Below are 18,377 nucleotides of genomic sequence, written 5' to 3'. Positions count from 1 at the left end.
GAAGGGCAGCGTGATAGGACAAAATGGCTCTGAGCACTATGGGACTTAACATCTATGATCATCAGTCCCCAAGAACTTAGAACTACTTAAACCTAACTAACCTAAGGACAGCACACAACACCCAGCCATCACAAGGCAGATAAAATCCCTAACCCCGCCGGGAATCGAACCCGGGAACCCGGGCGTGGGAAGCGAGAACGCTACCGCACGACCACGAGATGCGGGCTCGTGATAGGACGTCTGTTAAGATATCAGGTACTAGAGGGCCTTGCAGAGGGTAAAAACTGTAGGGGAAGAGAGAGATTGGAATACATCCAGCAAATAATTGAGGACGTTGCTTTCAATTGCTTCTCTGAGATGAAGAAGGTTGGATCGGGAGAGGAAATCGTGGAGGGCCGCATCAAACCAGTCAGGAAACTGACGCAAAAAAAAAAGAAAACTGAATCTGCCATGTTTTGCTGCCTTACGATAATTACAGCCCACACTGGAACTGTGTCAGTACCGGTAGCTGCACTTTAATTATAGCCACCCTCTACTTTACTATGCCATTTTTGTGTAGTCTACTTCATCTGTGAATGAAATACGTCACCAAGACAAACGGCCCATATCCCAACAAGTATTGGTTTTCGCATGCACTATTGTCGGAATTTTTCTCCTAGTTTTGACCAGCACTACCACCCGCAGGAATATATGACACTTTTTTTTTTAATAAACCCTGTTTTGATGTAGCCGTCCAACCACGTCATAAGAAAAGTTCCACTGGACCTGGTAAGGCAATCCCAGTTACGCCTGAGCTCCGAAGTAATGTTTTCATTGACCGTGACGCAAACACATTGTCGGGTACTACTTTAGAAACAACATCCTCCGCTTGTGCAGCTGACAGCTCACCACCTGCTCATATCTCTCTTCCGAACTCTATCAGAGAGGTTGCAGGTGTGCGCAGAGCCGGTGGAGGCCGTTATCGGCCGTCTTTTATCAGGAGACACCGGTCAGGCGTTCCTCTGCAGTCTCACTCGCAAGCCACGCCGCGCCGCGCCATGGCCCACCTCGCCTCGCTATTCCTCGCCGTCGGCGTCCTCGCAGTCGGCATCGGCTTTCAGCTGGCCCAAGGCGAGTACCCCGCTTTCTCCCCAGTCAGGCGTATCCTTCAGCAAGTGTCTGTACACGTAAGGGACACATTGTCTGTTAGTCTTTAAAGATGTAAATAATAAATGTTTGCTACATTGGGTTAGAAGTATAACAATTACCAGCGATATGGCCTGGCTTTGTACAGGTAGCACTAACAAGGAGAACACGGCAAGTGTCTTAACCAAATTTCCCAGAAACTTCACTCAGTGGAAGAGGGGTCAAAAGTAAACGAGCAAGAGTCTCAGATTATCCGCAGATACTTGACAGTTTCTGAGGAAACTACGATCAGAGTTTTCGATGCAATTTAGATGCCTTTTATGGGGTGGTAACGTCAACTGAAGTGTTTCATCAGTGGATAGCGCCACGGTTTCACACTTTTGAACCCATGTTACCGGTGGTTTTCCGGATTCCAAGCATCAGCATCGCATTGCCAACAACTAATAATCTGACAGCCTTACTACGAGTCCCTATATATTAAAAGTGCTGGTATCAACTACACAATGCATATATTTATGTCTGTATATCTGTGTGTGAGAGCAGTTGATGCGGTTTACAAAAATTCGCAAACAGAAAAGTAAATATTGGTGGATGAATTAGAAAAACAATCCTTTTGACTTAAATAGTTGTGGTTCCTTTCTGCGTTAGGTTAGAAGTGTAACAATTGCAAACGACGTGTCCTGTCTTTGCACGGGTAGCACTAACAAAGAGAACACGACAAGTGCCATAACCCGGTTTCCCAGAAACTTAAGAAGAAGGGTCAAAATAAGCGAACACGTGCTTCGGATTATCCGTAGCTACTCTACCGTTTCTGAGAAAACGACGATCAAATTTTCGATGCACTTTAGATGTCTCTTATGGGGGGCGCCAAGTTCAACTGACGCGTTGACACATAATATAGCTTCGCGGCTTCAGAATTCTGCACCCAGTGTTCAAGACCCAATTACTGTTTTTACGTTTTTCATTTATTTACCTATATCCGTAGAAATTTACTATAGAAATGTTTGTTATCAAGTAAGGCTTACAAGGGCGTTATATTAATTGTAAAATGAAAACTAGGTTTCACAGGAAGTGTCATAAATGTATTACATAATATGTGTGTGTATGGTCCACTGCTGTCTGTTCGCTTCCAGATCTAATTGGAGAATGATGTGTTTCCTTTACTGATTCCGTTAAGACGACAGAAACAGCAGGGCAGGTCAGAATCGACTGAATAAAAGACCTTTGCAGGCTACAGGAATATACGGGCATATTTGCTGAGAGATCAAAAGCCGTTTCACTGGAACAAGTACGCGACACCACCATTATTATTGACAGGTCACACAACATGAATTTCACTGAAAACAATTTCAAATTTTTCTCATTCGTTTATTGTTTTAAGCATTAGTATATTAATCTTCTACGGACATCGGTAGCTAAATGAAAACTAAAAATAAAAAATCAGGTTTCGAATACGGGCCGCAAAATGGTGAAGCTATACTGCCACTTTGGCTGAAAGAGTAACATGCTAAAAGGCACATAAAGACCTCTAAAACTTCGAATGCCATTTTCTCAGAAACGGTAGCGTATCTACGGATAAGCCGAAACACGTGTTTTCTTATTCTGATCCCTCTACTCACAAGCGGACCGTACGAAATTCCCCTCACCGAGTTAATTCATATTGACATGTGTAGGACACGACTACGACTTTAGTATATGTAAATAGAAGCACACAACTCTCAACCGTTTTCAAGAAAACTGAGTTCGAAAATTGTATAAGCGTTTGTATATTTTGTATGATCGATACTACTCGAAAAGTCCGCATCCGAGGGTGTTAAGCGCGGACCGTGCATCGAATATCTCTGCCTACACTCGTTTGTTATTTTCCCCCGTAATTATTACGACTGTGCAAACCGTCATACTGAATCCCTCATTTATTATTTTCATAATTTTTACCCTAAAAAAAAGGGGAAAATATTTTCGTAATGAGATTGGGAAAAAGTGGATACATAAGACTCAATCAAATCAGAATTTAGCCATTTTATTTATTTTATCTACACTACTGGCCATTAAAATTGCTACACCAAGAAGAAATGCAGATGATAAACGGGTATTCATTGGACAACTATATTATACTAGAACTGACATGTGATTACATTTTCACGCAATTTGGGTGCATAGATCCTGAGAAATCAGTACCCAGAACAACCACCTCTGGCCGTAATAACGACCTTGATACGCCTGGGCATTGAGTCAGAGCTTGGATGGCATGTACCGGTATAGCTGTCCATGCAGCTTCAACACGATACCACAGTTCATCAAGAGAAGTGACTGGCGTATTTTGACGAGCCAATTGCTCGGCCACCATTGACCAGACGTTTTCAATTGGTGAGAGATCTCAGGCATCGAATGAAGGGTAGAGCCACGGGTCGTAACACATCTGAAATGTAACGTCCACTGTTCAAAGTGCCGTCAATGCGAACAAGAGGTGGCGAGACGTTTAACCAATGGCACCCCATACCATCACGCCGGGTGATACGCCAGTATGGCGATGACGAATACACGCTTCCAATGTGCGTTCACCGCGATGTCACCAAACACGGATGCGACCACCATGATGCTGTAAACAGAACCTGGTTTCATCCGAAAACATTACGATTTGCCATTCGTACACCCAGGGTCGTCGTTGAGTACACCATCGCAGGCGCTCCTGTCTGTGATGCAGCGTCAAAGGTAACCGCAGCCATAGTCTCCGAGCTGATAGTCTATGCTGCTGCAAACGTCGTCGAACTGTTCGTGCAGATGGTTGTCGTCTTGCAAACGTCCCCATCTGTTGACTCAGGGATCGATCCGTTACAGTCATGAGGATAAGATGCCTGTCATCTCGACTGCTAGTGATACGAATCCGTTGGGATCCAGCACGGCGTTCCGTATTACCTTCCTGAACCCACCGATTCCATATTCTGCTAACAGTCATTGGATCTCGACCAATGCGAGCAGCTATGTCGCGATACGATAAACCACAATTTCTATAGGCTACAATCCGACCTTTATCAATGTCGGAAACGTGATGGTACGCATTTCTCCTCCTTACACGAGGCATCACAACGTTTCACCAGGCAAAGGCGGTCAACTGTTGTTTGTGTATGAGAAATCGGTTGGAAACTTTCCTCATGTCAGTACGTTGTAGATATCGCCACCGGTGTCAACCTTGTGTGACTGCTCTGAAAAGCTAATCATTTGCATATCACAGCATCTTCTTCCTGTCGGTTAAATTTCGCGTCTGTAGCACGTCATTTTCGTTGTGTAGCAATTTCAATGGCCAGTAGTGTACATTTGTGGCAACTATAATGTGTAATCTATGGAGCACTGTACGAATCAGGATTATTATGATCTTGGAAACATGGGAAACAATAATTACTGCGACGTACAGTGCTTGTATCGAACATCGAATCTTTGCATGTCCATGGTTTTATCCAGTGTGTGAACTGCGAAACAAACTTAGGTTATTTACGCAAGCGGTTCTCAGTCATCACACAGTTTCGTAGCGTACCACGCATATCTGTCATTACAGTTACGTACAGAAAAAAAGAGAAGAAGGAGAGAGAGAGAGAGAGAGAGAGAGAGAGAGAGAGAGAGAGACAGACACTATCGGAAGCGAGATTCGATCCACAGACCTCGCGCTTACGAAACTAAGCGCTTACTCGCTTGGCTGCAGAATCCTTGTTTAGTAGCGATAATGTGAAGTACGTAGGAACGTGTAAAATATTCAAACTCGATTTTTCTCGAAAACAGTTCAGAGTAACGTTCTGCTATTTACATATGTTGAAGTTCTAGTCATGCCCTACGCAGCCTGTCAATATGTACCCAATCAGTGAGGGAAGTTCGTAGGGCCCCTAGAGATCGAAGTTCCTGGGAAATCTGGTTATGGCACTGTCCGTGTTCTCCTCGAAGTATATACCGCCGGACGTCTCGTCTGGCATAGCGGTAATTTCGTCTGTGGGCCAGTGCATAGAATCATGACTAAAATTTGGAGAACAGCGTTTAGTTTATTTTTTATTTATTTATTTATTGTTCCGTGGGACCAAATTAAGGAGAAGTCTCCATTGTCATGGAACGAGTCAATACATGGAATTATAACACGATAGTAGAAACAGATAAAACGAAATATAAAAAACATATTCAGGCGATAAGTCTTAAGTTTAAATAAAGAAAATCAACAATGTAACATTGGAATTTGCTTAATTTTTTAGCTCTTCCAGGAGTTCCTCGACAGAATAGAAGGAGTGAGCCATGAGAAAACTCTTCATTTTAGACTTAAAAGAGTTTGGGCTACTGCTAAGATTTTTGAGTTCTTGTGGTAGCTTATTGAAAATGGATGCAGCAGAATACTGCACTCCTTTCCGCACAAGAGTCAAGAAAGTGCATTCCACATGCAGATTTGATTTCTGCCTAGTATTAACTGAGTGAAAGCTGCAAACTCTTGAGAATAGGCTAATATTGCTAACAACAAACGACATTAAAGAAAATATATACTGTGAGGGCAATGTCAGAATTCCCAGACTATTGAATAGGGGTCGACAAGAGGTTCTCGAACTTACACCACATATAGCTCGAACAGCCCGTTTTTGAGCCAAAAATACCCTTTTTGAATCAGAAGAATTACCCGAAAAAGTAATACCATGCGACATAAGTGTATGCAAATGTGCGAAGTAGACTACTTTTCGTGTTGAACTGTCACTTATTTCAGATACTGTTCTAATGGTAAATAAAGCAGCATTTAGTTTCTGAACAAGATCCTGGACGTGGGCTTTCCACAACAGCTTACTATCTATCCAAACGCCTAGGAACTTGAACTGTTCTGCCTCGCTTATAATATTCCCATTCTGTCTGATCAAAATATCGGTTCTTGTTGAATTGTGCGCTAGAAACAGTAAAAACTGAGTCTTACTGTGATTTAGCATCAAATTATTTTTCACAAGCCACGAACTTATTTCATGAACTACATTATTTGTTACTGTTTCAATATTACACGCAAGATTCTTCACTACCAAGCTGGTGTCATCAGCAAACAGAAATATTTTTGATTCACCTTTAATACTAGAAGGCATATCATTTATATAAATAAGAGACAGCAGTGGCCCCAGCACCGACCCTTGAGGGATGCCCCACTTAACAGTGCCCCATTGGGACTGAACATCACTACCACTACCACTCGTCATTTCCTTATAATTTAAATGGTTTAAGCAGCGCACATCAGAGGCATAAATGTTACCTATTCCATAATTAACTGGCTTTTGGAGTTAAATCTCTTGGCAATGGTGGCTGCTGCGAGCTACTGTGCAGGCCAATCCACCCGACCGCAGTGCCATTCCGGCGCAAGCTGTGGCCACTTGCCAGCTGCCGGCCTCCAGCACCAGAAGGCACGAGCTATTTTTTTTATGTGTTACCTTTTCATACATTTTCCTTCACAGCCTTTAAACATTGATTCTATACCAAAAAATCTGTTCTTATTAGTTTAATATCTGGTATGTCCTGTGTCGCTGGTTGTTTAGGACTCTGCAGATGGATTGCTTCAGCAAGACAATGTCCACCAGCAAGTGGAGGGGAATGAACATGCCTTCTTCGAAGTAGTACTGGTACAACTGTTTATATGATCTGTACGTTCACAGACATGTCGACCATCTAACATGTCATATGTAACTTATTCAACAATATCATCCAGCAACTACCGAAAGAGTACTTTGTGAGTCCGCGTACAAACTGCAGTGGTGGATATTCACCAGGAATATATCAAGACGGATTTGCTTCTGTGTCATAATATTAACAGTCGATCAAAGACGTAGCTGCTTCGAATTATGCCAAATGCTCAGTCAAAGACAAAGCACAGTTCGGTAGTCGTCATCCTTTTTGTCTTGTGATGTGCCAAAAACGTCCCTTTAAGTCGTACGTATCATTCTTTATGTTGCAGTTTTCCCTAACATCTAGCAATATTTACAGAAAATGAAAACAAAACTATCTGAAAATAAACCTTTTCTTTTATTTCTATATTGCCCCATCAGTTCTACTGGGTTGTAACAAACTTCAGTCACACAATTGTGTGAGTGTGGCGTAACACCTGCAACCTGGAAGGTAACCATGTCTCATACTGAGTGAAAAGAAGCCTGCAGTTATGAACCTGGTACGGGGAGGTATCTTTGAAAGTCTCTTCGGGTTTGCTGCCGGATCCTAAAATCAACTTGACTCGATATTTCGGCGATCCAGCTCGTCGCCATCTTCAGGAAAATGCTGCTTCTGCTGATGAGTCCCGCTGAGAACTGACGCCAGGCTGCAAATCGACGTGCTGTATAGGGCACGGTTCAGCACACGGCTCATGCGCCACCCACCACGGATGCTGCTCTCCAAGACAGGGAGGTGGCGCCGCCCTTAGTGGAACACTACTGGCAGCGATATATCGCACTCAGGGCCGCACCGAAGAACGTTCAATTTTGATCTACTTTTGGAAATGCTACATTAAAATAGTGAAGAAAGATGCTCTGAAAATGCATGTACATGCTATCAACATTGTTCTGAGTGGCGATGCTTTCCCAGTTTTCCTTCGCCAGTAAGAGATTAAAAATTATAATGCTATCTTCAGGAAAGGTTCTTTTTTTGACTACTTTTTCGGAACTGCTACTACTTGTTGGCATTTCTATATACAGCAGCTGTGCCTCATGATCTCTGAATCTACAAATGCTATACAATTGCGTTTCTCCAGTCTTCTAAGATAAATGGTAGGGTCGATATTGCGGCTCGTTTTCCTACATTTCCAGGAACCCAAAACGATCTTCAAGGTCAGCTTCTACCTTTTTCCCATTCTTCTATAAGCAATTCGTCTCATGATATCCATACCTATCAGAACCTGTCTTGATGTGGCTTCGTAAACTTCCCTGGCGTAGCAATTGATGATATTCATGTCGGGTCTCCAGCCGGAACATAACGTCATCTTGACACAATATTTCGCCATCCACTTGGCCGCCATATTCAGGTCATTAAGCCGTCGCACTAACTCGCCGGAACTGAAATCAAACACTCCGCGGCAGGTGCTTTATACAACGCCTGTAGGTCCACCGCGCGTGAGCAAATATAACTGCTCTCCAGTACAAGGCACACCAACACACCGGTGGTGAAACTCGCGGAAACAATAAATCGATGTCAAACACTACTGACAGCTTTTGATGACCGAAACAAAGGCCGTTGTTTTTTAATGTCAAACAAAACAGGGTTCCAACTCTTACTTAAAGGATGCCCCATGATCCTTTTGTAATATCGTCAGACAGCCGGATTTCAATAGCTTCATTCACTACACAGTCCCAACAACGCGACCCAAGGATAACCATTTGTGTCTCATAGTACAACATTTTATATTCTGCAGTAAGACAATGTTCCGCAACCGCAAATTTTTCTGGCCTGAAACAAACGCGTACGAATTGTTTGTCCAATATAGGCTTTTCTGCAATGGCAGGGAATTTTGTAAACACCAGGCTCCCTCAAACCTAAATCATCCCTCACTGAGCCCAGCAAAGTTCTAGTCTTAGTTGGTGGACGGAACACACTTAATATCAAACCTCTTTAAATTTCTTTCTTTTTTTAAGATATGCTTCTCGCGAAAGGTAGGAACGCTCGCGAAGGTCCAGTCTGTAAAGCACGACGAATCTGACTGTCGGCATAACCATTCTGCTTGAACATAGCTTTTAAAAGATCCAGTTCTTGTGTCAAACTATCTGCATCTGAGATGGCATAAGCTCATTTTACCGATGTACGTAGGACCTCATGGCATTGGTACTATGGACGATAACTTGGTGCGTGAAGATATGTGTCCATATGCGTGGGCTTACAATAAACACTGTGTCTTAATGTCCCATCATCCCTCCTGTAGACCAAGACATCTAAAAACGGAAGTTTTCAATCCTTTTTAGCTTCCATCGTGGACTCAATATGGCGATGCAGGAAATTAAAAAATCTAAGAAACGACCCAGAACATTTCTCTCACGTGGCTATACCACAAACGTGTAATCGACGTACCTCCAAAAACAAGTTGGTTTTAAGAACGCCGTCTTCGGTGCCGTGTTCTCAAAATGTTCCAGAAACAAATTGGCTACCATAGTCACACAGTCAGTTTGTTCAAAGTTTTATATCAAATAAAAAATACGTCGACAAAGCTTAGTTGTTTCTTCGTCCGATTTTTCACCAAATAACAGCAAAGAATCTTCAAGAGGAACTGTGTTAAAAAGAAACACAACATAAAAACTAGCGAGCAAATCCGTAGGACTGAGACACGAAGTCTTCAAACGCTGAATAAAATCCAGAGAATTAGAAAAATTATGTTCGCATTTTCCGACATGGGGGCTGAGAATGGATGCTAAATACTTGGTCGAGTTATAAGTAGGATCGCCCAAATTGGTGGAACCCCTTGCTTGTGTACCTTAGACAAACTAAGCTAAGACTACAGCTCTGCTAGGCTCACTGAAGGATGATTTGGGTTTGAGGAACCTCGATATCTACAAAATTCCCTGCCATTGCAGAAAAGCGGACAAGCGATTCGCTAGGTCCAGGATCGATGTGTGGAGCACCATCGCACTACGCGCTTATTTCAGCCAGAAAAATTTGCGATTGCGGAGCATTGGCTTACTGAAGAACATAAAATGTTGTACGATGAGACGCAAGTGGTTGCCCCTGCGTCGGGGTATTGCGACTGTGTACTGAAAGAAGCCACTGAAATCCGGCTATCTGACAATATTATAAACAGAGATAAAGGGTATCCTTTAAGTAACAGTTGGAACCCTGTTATGTTTGACATTAAAAAACAACGTCTTTGTTTCAGCCATCAAAAGCTTTCAGTAGTGTCTGATATCAATTTATCGTTTCCGCAAGTTTTCACCACCGGTGTGCTGGTGTGCCTTGCTCTCTGGGACAGTTATGTTTGCGCACGCGCGGTGGACCTACAGGCGGTGTATAAAGGAGTCGCCGCGGCGTTTTTGATTTCAGTTCCGGCGAGTTAGTGCGACGGCTTACTGGCATGAAGATGGCGGCCAGATGGACCGCCGAAATTTTGTGTCAAGATGTTATGTTCCGGTTGGCGACCCGACATGAATATCAGCACCTGTCGTTTTTTAAATTGCAATTATTATATTATCACGAAGTTTTAGGGTATTTCATGTATATTACACACAAGGCGGAGTATTTCGACGTGGCTGGTTCTCCCAAGGCCTTGAATGAATCTAATGTAAGAACCTTGTTTCGACTCGGTCCTTTCAGTGCTCTGTGAAATTATTCTCGCAGTATCAGTCTCCCAGCCCATCTTCACGTATTCCTCTTCTATTTCTAGAATATTGTCTTCATTTCTCTTGCATAATACTTCTGTATATTCATGCTTTTCTCTTCTTTGCTTGGTACTGACATGCCGTCGATCTCTTGATGTTTATACGGCTGGTTGTCTTTTCTCTAAAGGTCTCATTTACGTATAGGCAACATCTATTTGTCATATGTGCTTCTACAGCCTTGTATTTGTTCTCTAGCTATATCTTCGCAGCCATTTTGCAGTTTCTTTCAGTCATTTTTGAGAAGTTGGTTCAAATGGCTCTGAGCACTATGGGACTCAACTTCTGAGGTCATTAGTCCCCTAGAACTTAGAACTAGTTAAACATAACTAACCTAGGGACATCACACACATCCATGCCCGAGGCTGGATTCGAACCTGCGACCTTAGCGGTCTTGCGGTTCCAGACTGCAGCGCCTAGAACCGCACGGCCACTTCGGCCGGCTTTTGAGAAGTCTTTAATCCATTTTCCCTGCTTTATTTTTTGCATTTTTATGTTCGTTCTTTCGTCATGTTAACTCAGTATCTCGTACGTTGTTGAGAAATATCTGCTGGGCCGTGATTGAATTATGTATTGTGCAAAATACTGCCAGGATGCTACCGCTTTCATGCCTTTCCGAGTCCTATTACTATTTTTTTTACTTTCTTTTGCAACTATCGAATTCAGTCTCCCATGAAACATTTTTGTTTTCTTCAACTATCTAAATAACTTCTTTAATCTCAACATAGAGTGCTTCAATCTCTTCATCACCGGAGGTAACTAATAAGACGTTTACGACTACGGTTATTGATGGCTTCATATCTGCTTCGGCTCCGTGGAGGCGTTCACCATGCTGTTCATAGGAGCTTAACCGCATTCCTATTTTCTAATTAACCGTCAGACCTATTTCTGCATTATACCGGTTCGATTTTATATTTATAATCCTATACTCATCTGATGTGAAATCCTTTCCTTCCGACCACCACACTTCATTACTTCCCACTATATCTGACATCAACCTATCCACCTCTAGAATATTTTACCCAGGAGGATGCTGATATAAGCCATACATCAGAGATGCATGTACTACGGTAAAATTAAAACTGTAGTTTTCTGTTGCTTCCAATCATTCACAGTACTACACAGCAAGGCTGATGTTACAAGACTAAATCACTCAATCACACACTGTTGCCTGTCTTCAGGAACCACGAGTCCGCCTCGCCTCTGCAGAGCTGCCCCTCTGTTGTGGCTGCAACGGTGGTATCGTCGTCCGCATCGTTGAGACATGCAACCTAGTATAACCGGAATTATACACAACAAATAAAAGTCAATACCGCACTGACTGGAAAGGGCCTGGTATTGACCAGTACGACGTCTGTAGTTATAAGCTACTACGGGTATAGTGAATAGCAGTTCGAAGCCTTCTGTCTCTTTGGTAATGTAGAAGCAGATATCCAATGGCTAAACACCTGGCTTTATGTTTTCAGGAGCGGCTACGTGCGAAGAAGACAGTGACTGCTCGGCGCTGAAAAACTCCATCTGCTATGAGGGCCAGTGCACCTGTCCATCCCAGTTCTTCCCCAACTACGACTACACGCTCTGTCTACCTCGTGAGTATATACTGTACACGCCGATTTGTCTGCTGTTTGTGGAGGTGGGAATATCTACTACGCTACGTGTCACTGGCAACAATTAACGTTTAGTATTTGAGAAGTTTAAATGGTACTTTTTCTGTACTGCTGCTATGCGATTAGTGCTCACAACAGCTTCTGCGGTAATGCAGAATGCATTAACGATAAGTTATCCTCTATAACACAACATACGAATCACAGACCCTTGGGGATCTGTGTGTTCCTGGCAGGCTACAAAGAAAGTGGAAGTTGTATAGTGAACTTTAAAAGAAAAAGTTATTTAATGTTGATGCGTACTGTACACGTTCATCTCGCCACATTGTGCTAACCGATTCGTCGGTCTCTCCAACATGATAACGGACGCTGACATGTAGAGGATGCCATTCAGACAGAGACCTGTAAGTAAAGCTGCCCCCTGTATGAAAACAGATATGAAAACCTCAAAGCCTTACGAAGGGTATGACGCTATTGAAGTTGGCGCGTACTCGCTTTTCTCTGATCTTCAAACTCACTCACACAGCCAGTTACAGGGGGACCCACAAGTTACTAGGACTCAGAACCATGAGAGACCTCTGCATTTTCCACATACACCAGTGAAAGAAGCAATAAGTGAAAGAAAAAACCTAGGAGCGAATGGGGATTGAATGCTGAGCTGCGCCTTTGGATTTGTAGTCTGATCCTTACACACTGAATCCAATGAACAGCGTAAATAAATAAAATATGTTTATCTTAAAAATTTACATAATATGCGGGAAGCGACGCAGTAATATACTCTGATGGGAAACTGAGCTAGGTAAACCTACCTAGTAACGTGTAGCAGTCGCTTTCGTCCTGTAACCAGACAGATACCCATAATGGGACACTATGATCCTACAACGTTCGCCAACCAACGTCGTTCGCCACTGAGAGAAGATGGCAAACATATGAAGAGGTTATCCAATCCCATGAAAACGATTCTTCGCATCAGAATGCCATAACGTACAGCAAATAACTAGGCGGGTTTATGGTAAGATTAGAATCAGACATTAATTCAGTCTAAATCACTACAGCCTTGCACCCCAGAAAGTTTATAGTGACCATAGATAAGCGAAGCAGTTCAGCATCTGTGACAGGATGCAATCAAGGAAATGTGACAAGAAAGTCCAGTTTTCAACATGACGTACGAAGCCGTAGCACGGATAACCTGAGGAAATGTTTCAGAGTCTATGAGGCATGGCGAACCCGGCTCCGTAGCTGAGATCTTGTTCTTCTTCCGACGAGGACCGATTTCGTTTTAGTCCCGCTCGATATCATGGGGTTTGCCATAGCACAAATTTTGCATCACGCTGGTGATGCTAATAATATATCTACTTTTCTTCTTTTCATTGATGCATGTTGGCCCTCTTGGAACCTGTGCCCTCCAGCCTTCTTAGTTCTGAATGAGAGAATGGACACCGTGGCCAGGCCTCGGGGTGCGACCATTGTCCACTTTGCCCCCGACCCCTCCTTTTACTATGTATAAAATAAGAGATAGAATGCGTGCCCGAAAAAGTCAGTAACGCACTCTTGGGTGGTTCTGTTCTACTCTTAAGTAATCCGATTCGAATCCTGGTGGAGGACGAAATTTTGATTGCTAGTATTTGGCAATGGGAGAAGAGGTGGTGACGTGAACTTCCCCTGTCACCAGTCTTTTCACAAAGGTCCTGGATTAAATTCCATCTATGGAACCATTTTAACCACCGTGTTGTCAGTTTTATTCCTCTAACGCCCCATGCATATAAATTACATTAAATTCCAGTTTCGATCTTAGGCCATTTTAAAATGTGTGATAATGATAATGTTTGCGATGATCCATTGATACTGTGGACCAATACATGAAGAACTTAAATAGTGAACTTCGCCACAGTGTCTCGTGAGCTGAGAACATGTGACACTGTTGATGTTAATCCATCCGTCGGAGAGGAACCTTAAGCTTGGCGGTCCCATTTGAGTTATTGGAGAGCAGTAAGCTACCTAACAGCACCGGTTTTCACTTTCTCCCTTCTCTCATCATCAACAACACAAACAAACTGTACAACAATCCATACGAGTCAACTCTCACATAACAGCAAAGAATAGTTCCAGTGTACACGGAGGAAGAACAGCTTCCGACGGGCGTCTGGACACACTTTATGGGGCATTCCAGCCAACAATGCCAGACGACATTTGCGTTTTCATTGCTGGCAAATTCCCATGCCGGCACAGTATATCGAAACGACGAATTAGGCAGCGTCCAGCTGAACGGGGCGTCCAGTGACAGAGGCAGTAAAGAAGACGGCGGCATAGAGAAGCTGGCGATGATCTGCTTGAGGCTGCCGCCTGAAGATAAATGTCTTCCTCCTGTTACAATGCTACCTTCGTATTTACAAGGGGGTCGACTTGCGTGAACTGCATTCACTTTGACTAGCAACTGCCGATTGTGGCTGAGCCGCTAAATCTGCGATGACCATGGTGCCTGCAGTCAATGTGTTTTCATCCATAAATGCCAAAGATGTGGGAGAGGCATAAGTCTTACACCATATTGGAGCCTACCAACGGCTTAGCAGTCCAGGCGATCGTTTGATACACCTTGACCGCCCAGGCATGGAATTACGGCACCCAAGATAATCTCTGTGGATGAGGCGTGCAGAGAACAGTGGTATTCGTCTGGAACAGCGGCTTCTGTAGATGACAGTAAGGTTCAAATGGCTCTGAGCACTATGGGACTTGACATCTGAGATCATCAGTCCCATAGGACTTAGAACTACTTAAACCTAACAAATCCTAAGGGCATCACACACATCCATGCCCAAGGCAGGATTCGAACTTGCGACCGTAGCAGTCGCGCGGTTCCGGACTGAAGCGCCTAGAACCGCTCGGCCACCGCGGCCGGCTGTCAGTAAGGAACTGGTCCTCGATGACTGTTACAATCCGCCATAGCCGAGGGCGATCACTGTCATCAACACATTACTGACCAAGACATGTGAATGCGGTGTCTTTGTACCCGAACTGACATTCACATTACAGAAAGTGGAAGACGCAGTGTCTGTGCAACTTCGATGACGGAGTTTCTTACCTAAAGGCACCAACATGTGGTCGCTATGATATGCAATGACTCCGTACGATTTACTGTCACTCTGAGATTCATAATAAAGTCAGAATCTGTCACGTAACACGCGAACTGTTTATTTGATGCCCATGTTTTGTAAGATAACCTTCTGCAGTATCATAGTGATAGTTTTCCTCCCTCAGTGGAGCCTAAATGTCATGCCATCGTTTAGACTCCGAAAAAAAAACGACAAAATCAATACAGGATTCCAGCAGATTTCATGTGAGATCACATACACAAAACCGTAGATCGTGGAATTCTTGGATGCTTCCTTTATTCGTTACGGTGACCCACTGTTGGTCGGTTACGTCGATCACGGCGCCATTAGATCTACAAAGTATAAGACCTGCAGTAAAGTGAAAACCTGCCGAAATACTACTGGACTCAAATATTGCTTTAGCTCTTACGCACATTTTGAAGCTGTCAGATAAACGGTTCGTTGTAGGCTGTTACAAGGAGAGGAGGATTTAGGTGAAAATGAGATGAAAGGTAGGATACTGCGAGACAGACCAGTGAAAAACCTAAGTGGGAAACAGGCCCAAAGAGTAGACGACATTCCCTCAGAATTATTGAAATCCTTAGCAGACCTAGCCGTGATAAACCCATTCCACGTCGTATGCAAGATGTATGACACAAGGGTGATACCGTTAGATTTCAAGAGGAACGTAATTATTCCAATTTCAAAGAAAGTAGGCGTTGACAGATTTGAACACTACGGAATCACTCTAATAAGACACGATTCCGAATATTGATACGAATTAAGGATCAACGGAAGCGTCATTTTTTGTTCGTCATTTTGGGTGTTTTGGGATCTTGGTGTGTCCTTTTTTACTGTTATATTTAGCTTGTCCCCTCCCTAAAACCCCCAATTTCCCTCGGTTGACCCATTAGTTTGTATTTTTGGAGGGAAATGTTATTGTCTTATTTATACGTATTTTCGTGTGTTCCGCCATGTGTATGTAGTGACAATATAGGCGCCATATTGGAGACGCTTAGAATAGCCATTTCCGCCATATTGATGACGTCATGGGTCAAAGCAGACGGGTGGAATCAGACACTTCCATAATCCCCGAATTAATTACGGGGAATGGCAAAACTATTAAAGACGACCTTGAACGAGATCCGTTTTAGGTTCCGGAGAAATGTATGAACGCACGAAGCAAATCGGATCTTACGGCTAATCTTAGAAGGTAGATTGAAGAGAAGGAAATATTCATTTATAGATTTAGAGAAAGCTTTTGACAATTGTGATTGGGCTAGACTCCGAAATTTTGTAGGTAATAGGGATTAAATACATGAAGCGAAATATTACCTACAGTTTGTACAGAAACCATGCTGCAATTATAACAGTCGAAAAACGTGAAGGGGAAGCAGTGGTTGAGAAGGCAGCGAGTGAGGTTTGTAGACTCTCCCTGATGTCATTCAATCTGTACACTGTGTAAGCAGTAAGGGAATGCAAGGTGAAATTTAGAAGTTGGATTAAAGGTCAGTGACACGAAACAGAATCTTTAACGTTTGCCTATGAGATTGTAATTCTGTGAGAGACAGCAAACCACCTGAAAGAACAGTTGAACGGAACGGACAATGTCCTGAAGAGAGATTATAAGATGAATACCAGCGAAAATAATACGAGGGTAATGGAGTGAGGTTGATTAAAATCATGCGATGGTGAGGGAATTAGATGACAGTAAAAGTAGTAGACGAGTTTGGTATTTGAACAGAAGAATAACTGACAGAGGCCGAAACAGGATGTAAAACACAGTTTTTGTGATAGCAAGAGAAGCGTTTCTGAAAAGTTCGGGAACTGCACCGCTATTTTTAAAGATTACATTGACATTTTTTGTGCGTTACATCTGCTTCGCCTAATCACTATCATTCGGTCACGATGTGTTCATCTTCTTCTTCGATGAAAACTGCCACATTCGCACTTCAGATATATAAGCTACAGTCGCAGACAGCTCTATTAATAACTACAGCACAGTCTGATAAAATTGTATGGGCGTTTTATTCTGCAATGTCACCACAGAGTATTTTATAACATCTTTATAACGTTATCTAGTTTATTTTCAGTGCTGAGTGTAAAATTAAATACAATGTTTTTAAAATGTATTATTACAGAACGATCTGTGTAAAGAAAACTGCTCTCAGAGATTTGTTTTGCGCAATTTTGACCGCAATTTACGATTATTTAAATCCAAAAGAAAGTGTTTTACTTCCAAACTTAACGAAAGTAACCACATCAGAGTTCGGCAACTAACACCAAAAGACCGCATAACATGAAAACTCCCGTAAATAAATCCGTAAATAATCAACCCTTCGTTACTCGTGCAAAAATTCCTGACATCGTCACTCGCTTGGATGACAGGTGTCATCCACAAAGCAAGAGGTCTATTTGTAAACTTTGAACGGTCTTTATGACAGATTTTATGATGTTTTTTTTATCAAATCTAAATATAATAATTTAATATTTGTACACAGTATAATATATTCTAACGTTTGAAACAATTCGACCATTCGAAGAACAATATCTTCAGCTGAATTACTGGCATTGCATGGTCCCTCTGGTTGCTTACCGACGTACGGTTTATGCTGTTTTTATATCAACCAAAGCAAACACTTTTAATCCATACTTCGCTTGTTTGCTAGAAATATATTGCCTGAAATGGGCAGTTTCCTCTAAATGCCAAAAGCTGTTCGTCGACAGTAAGATATTCACTAGGTGAAAAATATTTTTGTCAATTGTTCGTGAATAGTTAAAGTACCGATACCTCTCTTACAGCAGCCAACTCGTCAATCTCTCTCTGAACACCTCTGTCATGGATATTATCAAACATCAGACATCTCAACAGAACCCTGAATCGGTTTTCACTTATGCATAACTAACATGATTCAAGTCTGTTACCCTTTGAGGTATCCCACAATTTCGACATACTCTTCCTAGTACATCTCAAACCAATGAAACATCTGATCTCTGTCGCATCTGTTTCTTTAGCGTCCCTTTCCCTAGAGAAGATACCACGAACTTAATTGACGTATATATTAGTGCATGTTGCGATAATCCTTATTACGTTTTCATCTAAGAACAAATTCAGAATTTCTATTTCTGTCTTTTTTATACGAGCTTGATTTTTTGGTCCACGCGAATGCGTAATAATATTACAAGATATGCTTCTAACATTTGTAGGATATTTATTTTTC

General features: G+C 42.5%; 1 protein-coding gene across 1 annotated transcript in view; it reads left to right on the top strand.

Moving 5' to 3' along the window:
• The first annotated feature begins 1,254 nt into the window (after window positions 1–1,254).
• The window catches only part of LOC124795926 (fibulin-2-like), a 115,647-nt gene continuing 98,524 nt past the window's right edge, over window positions 1,255–18,377 (top strand). The window contains exons 1-2 of the mRNA XM_047260007.1: window positions 1,255–1,273; window positions 11,930–12,052. Coding sequence (XP_047115963.1) covers window positions 1,255–1,273; window positions 11,930–12,052 — 142 coding nt within the window. The remainder of the gene's footprint in view (window positions 1,274–11,929; window positions 12,053–18,377) is intronic.

Source organism: Schistocerca piceifrons, chromosome 4, assembly GCF_021461385.2.
Source record: "Schistocerca piceifrons isolate TAMUIC-IGC-003096 chromosome 4, iqSchPice1.1, whole genome shotgun sequence".
Taxonomy (NCBI): Eukaryota; Metazoa; Arthropoda; class Insecta; order Orthoptera; family Acrididae; genus Schistocerca; species Schistocerca piceifrons.
This window is presented reverse-complemented; position numbering and strand designations above follow the sequence as displayed.